Source organism: Triticum urartu, chromosome 2 (genome assembly GCF_003073215.2).
Source record: "Triticum urartu cultivar G1812 chromosome 2, Tu2.1, whole genome shotgun sequence".
Lineage (NCBI taxonomy): Eukaryota > Viridiplantae > Streptophyta > Magnoliopsida > Poales > Poaceae > Triticum > Triticum urartu.
The window spans coordinates 57195825-57202949 of NC_053023.1; the positions used below are offsets into that span (position 1 = coordinate 57195825).

Here is a 7125-nt window from a genome sequence, read left to right on the forward strand (position 1 = left end):
TGATAGCACACAAGGTGTTCCTCCGGTATTTGGGAGTTGCATAATCTCATAGTCAGAGAAATATGTATAAGTCATGATGAAAACAATAGCAATAGCAATAAAATTAAACAATCATTATGCTAAGCTAACGGATGAGTCTTGTCCATCACATCATTGGAGAATGATGTGATCCCGTTTATGAAATGACAACACATGTCTATGGTCAGAAAACATAACCATCTTTGATTAACGAGCTAGTCAAGTAGAGGCATACTAGAGACACTCTGTTTTGTCTATGTATTCACACATGTATTAAGTTTCCGGCTAATACAATTCTAGCATGAATAATAAACATTTATCATGATATAAGGAAATATAAATAACAACTTTATTATTGCCTCTAGGGCATATTTTATTCACATGTAGCCTAGGATCTCGTGAGCAACCAGTCAAGTTGCACAACTTGGCACGAAGCTTGTATTCTTTCGCACAGGCTCCACTTAACTATGTTTCCACGAAGCCTAAAAATGATGCGAGGAACCAAACACACCTTTGCATTATTTCATGATCCGAAAGGTGAAAAATGATGTGTAGGGTTATACCTCTCTTTTCGTAAGGGAAGGCTACACCTCGCTTCTAGCAAGGTGAATCATAGCTTCCCCCTCATAAATGGGCCGACCCAACATAGGAGGACCGTTGGCTCTCCAATGCATTTTTTATTGTATTAATTTACTTATATTTCTAAAATAGAATAAAAAAATCCATTAATTTTTAGAAGTGTTCATCACGCGTTCAAAAAATGTGTATACAATGTAAAAATGTCCGCACTATTATGTGATATTTTAAAATGTTCACGTGTTTCAGAAAAACGTTCCTCACATTTTATAAAATTGTTTATAAAGATTAAACAACGCTTGCATAAATTGAAAAAAATTATTCATGGCATTCAAGAATTTGCACATGACATTTAAGAAAATGATTACATGTTTCGAAAAAATATTCATGACATTATGAAAATTCTTTTGTCAATTTAAAAAATGTTCATGTAATTAATTTTTTTTCATAGGATTCAAAAAATGCATGTGACATTTTTTTAAATCATGCTTTTCAAAACTATTTTCATGGCATTTCAAAAATGTTTATATAATGTAAAAAATATATTTTATCAATTAAATTAACTTAACTTGTATTTAAAATATTTAAGATGTATTAAAAAATCAATACATGTATTTACAATATGTTTAACGTGAATAAAATAATGTTACATGTGTATAAAAAATGTACAACATGTATTGAAAAAGTAGACGTGTGTTGATTTGTTTTTGAAAAATCTGCAAAACCCGAATAAAAATAAAAATAAAAAATAAAAAACCAAGATAAAAAAACCCAAAGAAAAAACCTAAAAAACTGTAAAATGGAAGCGAGTACTAAGCTGGCCCAGTAGGCTTGCGCCAGAGGCGCGTCTATCGTAGCTCTCGCGACAGGCGAGAAATAGCCCCGGCAAACAACGATAGCCGTACGATCTTGCTGCATAGACGCGCCGCCGAGGCGAGGCCCAGAGGAAACCCTAGAGAAACCCCGAGCCAAGCACAACACCAGATGGCCTCCGCCGGCGGCGACACCAAGGGGAGGAAGCGCAAGTTCCTGCCCCACGGCAAGCCGGTGCGGAAGGGCGCGTACCCGCTGCGCCCCGGCGTGCAGGGCTTCTTCATCACCTGCGACGGCGGCCGCGAGCACCAGGCCACCCGCGAGGCCATCTCCCTCCTGGACACCGTAAGCCACCTCCCTTGCCCGCGCCTAAGTGATCTGTTGTTCCCTTGCCTGCCTGGGCCTCCCGCGCAGCAGGTGTTCGTCGTATTGCCTGGGCCTCCCGCGCAGCAGGTGTTCGTCGTAATTACCCGCAGGCCGCCGCTTCGTGCGAGATCTTAATTATTCGCTCAATTCTAATCACTATCTTGGACGGATGCGTTCCGCTTCAGTTTCGGTGACAGTGCTGTGCTATCTTGTGTTCACTGTAGTTTGCTTGTTATTGTTATTGTGGCGGGACAGCTTACACCTCTGTGACTCACAATGCACAATTCACTCGTAAATGTGATGACTGATTGAAATTAGGAACACAGCTGCAGCTCGCTTGCTTGTAATATACCTATGCTTGGGACTCTGAATCTTACCACTATCTAGGTTATATACAGTAATTAAGATATCTGATATGCGATACTCCATTGTGGATCTGCAGTTCTACGAGGACCTGGTTGACGGGAAAGTATTTGATGAGAAGCCCAAGAACATCCCTGACAAGCCGCTGAACAAAAAAATAAAGTTTGACGACTCTGATTCCTCCGATGATGAGGATCAAGGTCATTCAGTGGAGGAGGCTAACAATGGAAATGATGCAGAAAAAGGTGAAGCCAAGTCATCTGAGCAGCAACAAGAGGTACCTGGTGCCTTGGGAATTGCCAGCAAGGAGGATGAAGAACAAGTGGAAACTGCTGGCGGATCAGCGCCAAAGAAGCAACGGATAGAAGATCCTCTGGTTTCTGAACAGACAGAACCAAAAGCGCCCACTGATGAACCAGCAGAGACTACTGATGATAAGCCAAAAGAGTCCACTGATAAACCAGCAGAGACTACTGATGATAAGCCAAAAGAGTCCACTGATAAACCAACAGAGACTAGTGATAAACCAAAAGCGTCCAACGATAAACCGAAAGAGTTCACTGGTAAACCAAAGGCGTCCAATGACAAACCTATTGATGATTTAATTGATGAGGATCTAAAACAACTGGGGGACAGGAAAAAGGTCTGTTTCTTTTCTGAATTTATTTACAGTTTAAGATACGTAGGAGGTGCTTATTTCTGCACGGAAATAGTCCATATATAAACCTGCGCAGTGGATTGAATTTAGTCAGATGTACTCAAAAAAACTTGGTGCAGTTTACTCATCCATAGATGTCTTTTCTTTTTTAAGATGAAAGCATGGAATTCATATTCATAGCTCCTAAGAAGTTTTGCTGGATCCTAGATAGAAGAAGTATTCACTTAAGAATGCTCATAAAATCCAGTCTTCCTCCACATCCTTTTCCCCTTATCAAACACATGATGTACTTTAAGTCATTTTCGAATATTGAAATATTGCATAGGCCCTAAATTTGGAAAATCATGCTGTAGATAGAAAGATTTCAGTATTTCTGTCTGCCCATAACTACCTTAAGAGGTTAACTGTAATATTTAACTATTTATTCATCGGTACTTGTTTTATTCTGGCTATCAGATCCCTGTACAGTTGCGAGTAAACTTGAGCAAAATTAAGTACGTCAAGCAAGTCTTGTATTGTAAGGACTCAAACTCATTTCATGAGAGAGTTATGGATTTTGCCTCTCATTTTAGCCACTATTTTTAATAACTTGGCACTGAGGCTTTATTGAGAATCAGAGTCTTCCGTAATGCATCACTGTTCCCTCTAGAAACAATTCCCTGATACGGGAAAATGATGCGACCATACTAGTCCATATATTTTGTCTTTGCCTCACTGTTCTTTATATACTTGCTGATATGATGAAAACCATCATACTTCAAACAGAGGCTGTTTGCAAGTGTTGATTCCGGTTGCAATGGTTGCATCTTCATTCAAATGCACAAAAGAGATGGAGACCCTGGTCCAGTTGAGATTGTACAAAGCATGATGTCTTCGGCTGCTTCAACTCGTAAACATATGTCCAGGTTCAGAATTTATATTATTGCAATCTATCTTCTTTGTTCTTCATAAGTCTCATATATCAAGATATGATATTATTGCTCATATGAAGTGTGCAGTTATTTTCTTGCTTATGGACTTTCATCTTGAATGTACTCTAGGTTTATTCTGAGGGTGTTGCCTGCTGAGGTGGTATGTTATGCTTCAGAAGAGGAAATAACAAGAGCTGTTGCTCCACTTGTTGAAAAGTACTTCCCCAAAGAATCTCCTTCGGGACATAAGGTAACTTTTTTACTTGATTGCTGGATGGTCTGGTTAAAGAACGTAGGGCAAAGCGCTGAGACCATGCCACCATGGTAGCCAGCTGGCTTCAGATCTATATATTATCTTGTATTAGTTATGTAGATTTTCCATCACGGGATCACTTGGGGAGGCTGCAGCTGGTGGGCGACATTGCCGGGAGCGGCTCGCTGGAGGAGGCAGGGTCGAAGATTGGGTGTCCGCAGGGGGAGCGGCAGCAGATGAGAACCCTGTAGCGCCAGGTGGGGGTTGGTCGGGGGCAGCAGTGAGATAGGGTGAGGGATGCGAGGGGAGATAACTGGGAGGTGGGACAAAGAAAACGGCGGGCAAAAAAGAATTAGTAGAGACAGAACAGAGAGGCAAAACATGGAACCTTGCGTATTTTTTAGATAAGAGAGATTGTCCTAACCATTTCAGAGTAAACTGGCCCCTGTTCATAAATTATAATCATGCACTATCATAATTCATGAATTTTTATTTTCACTGTATAACGGTAATTGAGGAGATAGTGGGTAGGGGGGAAGATGGATTGTATTGCTGGATGTAGTCTACCCCATCTAGCAAGGTCTAAAGTTGGCTACAAGCCTAACAAGATTAATTACCTATCTGACAATTGGCACTGACTGTATGAAGCATTACCAGGGTAGATACGTCATATCTTCATATTTCCATCAGTAGGTTCCTAAATGTCATCCATCTTCCAAGAATTGACCTGGTAATGATTTTCTGTGCATTCGTCATCCGAAGGAAAGTGCTGGAAGTAGTATCCCTCAAAATTTAGCACATATATGCGGCGCTTTATGAGCAAGCCAATGCAGTCAATTGTTTCAGTAGCCAACATCACCAACATCAGTACATTATAATGTCTATTATTGTATTTATTATTTCCACAGAACAGATAGAATGATGCAGTTATCCAAATAGGAGTTGTTTGCTTTATTGTTTTCCTGTCCAAAATTCTACACGTTACCTTACTTGCTTGTCTCAATCTTTGCAGTTTGCTGTGTTATACGAAGCAAGGTCAAACACAGGAATCGATAGAATGAAAATTATAAATGCAGTAGCAAAATCTATACCTCAGCCTCACAAAGTTGACCTCAGCAACCCCGACAGGACTATTATTGTTCAGATTGCCAAGGTAAATTCTCTAATACAGTTGGATTGCTATTAAATCTCTAGTGTTATATTTTGTGGAAGTGCCTCAACAAAACACAAGTTTTTATCCTACAATTGTCATAAAAATCGATATGATTTGATGCCCACTTCTCACAACACAACTATTACTTTATCTATTTTCAAATTCATAGGTATGGATGATTTTTAAGTGAGGTTTTGGAGTAGTAAAATGCAAGAGTACTAAGTATTCCCATTGTGGTATTTGTCTACGGGAAAGGCATTTGCACATGCACGCATTTGTCGATGAGCTACCATCACAGTCCATTGTCATAAAGTTGCTTTGAGATCCACACAAAATTCAGTCGGAAGAAATACTTCTCTTGTGTTTTCTTTCTATCTGAAAATGTAGAAGTCGCAATTCGACTGGATGGATAAGACATAAAGCGAGGACTAGGTCCATATCGATGAGATGTAAAGCAATCGACCTATAGTGCGCATATGCCTTTTCCCTTTTTTCAGGGAAGTCCCTGCGCCTGTTGGTGCAGAGCTAGTACAAAATATGCATTGATTTATCTACTGTGGGTTGTTTCTTTTAATGTTCAGGAGTAAAAAAAAAAAACGCATGGTCCTTGATCAGTATCCATTATCCAGGCAGCTTCCAGTGCTCCAAATTTTATTGTAGCACTGGGATCCGGGGATGGAGGAAATGAACATAATAAATCGCTAGCAGCTTGTATCGTACTTCATGTTAAACCAATTTCCATTTCAGTATCCTGATTGCATTCTACAGATTGGAGGTAAAATGGACTTGGAAAAGTTTGTTTCATGCTTTTATGAAATGCCTTTTCCCACCTTTTTTTTTTACTTTGAACCCTGTAGTAAGTCCAATATGGGCTCTTCGTCTGTTCAGTAATGCTGCACCAAGGGACACTCGGGAGCATGTTGCTTTATTACTTCACTATTGGCCATATGAAATATCTAATATAATCTGGTGCCTATATTTCTTTCTATCTGGCTAGTACTCCCTCCGTTCCAAATTACTTGTCGCGGGTATGGATGTATCTAGATGTATTTTAGTTCTAGATACATCCATTTCTGCGACGAGTAATTTGGAACGGAGGGAGTATATAGCTACAGTAAGATGTTCGCAGTTGAGGTCCTGATAAACTATTGTTTGAATCATGGGCAGACTATATGCATGATTGGAGTGGTGGAGAGATACAAAGAGCTTTCGAAGTTCAACCTAAGGCAGCTGACCTCGCCACCAGAGAAGTAGTTTCTGCGTGACAAATTCTTCCTCCTGGTTGAGTTTTAAGCAGACGCAGCATCAGTTGGTTACTAGCTACTCCCCCCGATCCAAAATAAGTGTCACGGTTTTGAACTGGGGTCAGTTCAAAACTGCGACCCTTATTATGGATCGGAGGTAGTAGTTGTTAGCTGAACCGTGAAAGTCATTGTCATATGATTCAGATGTATTATGTCGTTAAAACGGATGGCCGTTGTCGTGTGGACGCATCCTGAATTGCTTGCTTAATGCAGTATGGTGCAATTTTGTAACCTGTTGAATTTCCTAGGGCATCGTTGGAATAAAGGGTTAATTAGATTCATGCCACTGTAACTTTGGCGAGTTGGAAAATATACCTTTACAAAAAAGCGGCACCTATGAGTTGAATTTCCTAGGGCATCTGGTTTAAAACAATGGTTTTCCCTTTTTTTTTTTCAGTCACAGAACCCTGAAGGAAAGGGGAGGAAAAGGTGACTGAAAACATGATTTGGTTTCTCTCGATTTTCTCGGGGCCAATCAAAACTCAAGATGAGATGAGCAGGCCTTCTAACAGAAGTTGTGGCCATTAGTTCGACGTGGTGAACTTGGGTGAACCACCCTAAATTCACCCCACACCATGGATTGTACTATTTGATGGGTGCTGGAAAGCCCGAGCGTATGGGCCAAGTTTGGGTGGTCCAGTTGGGTAGCACAGGAGTGCGACCCGGCACAGGGTAAATCCAATTCCAGATAAGCTGGGCTGCGGGGGCAG

The 7125-nt window shown here is 40.5% G+C and overlaps 1 protein-coding gene across 1 annotated transcript; it reads left to right on the plus strand.

Annotated features, from left to right (window-relative positions):
* Nucleotides 1–1494: 1494 nt before the first annotated feature.
* On the plus strand, nt 1495–6696 carry LOC125535716 (THUMP domain-containing protein 1 homolog). Its single transcript, XM_048698781.1, has 6 exons — nt 1495–1752; nt 2216–2779; nt 3560–3699; nt 3835–3955; nt 4971–5111; nt 6279–6696. The coding sequence occupies exons 1-6, from the start codon at nt 1579–1581 to the stop codon at nt 6363–6365; spliced, it is 1227 nt and encodes a 408-aa protein (XP_048554738.1). The 5' UTR covers nt 1495–1578; the 3' UTR covers nt 6366–6696.
* The last annotated feature ends 429 nt before the right edge of the window (nt 6697–7125 follow it).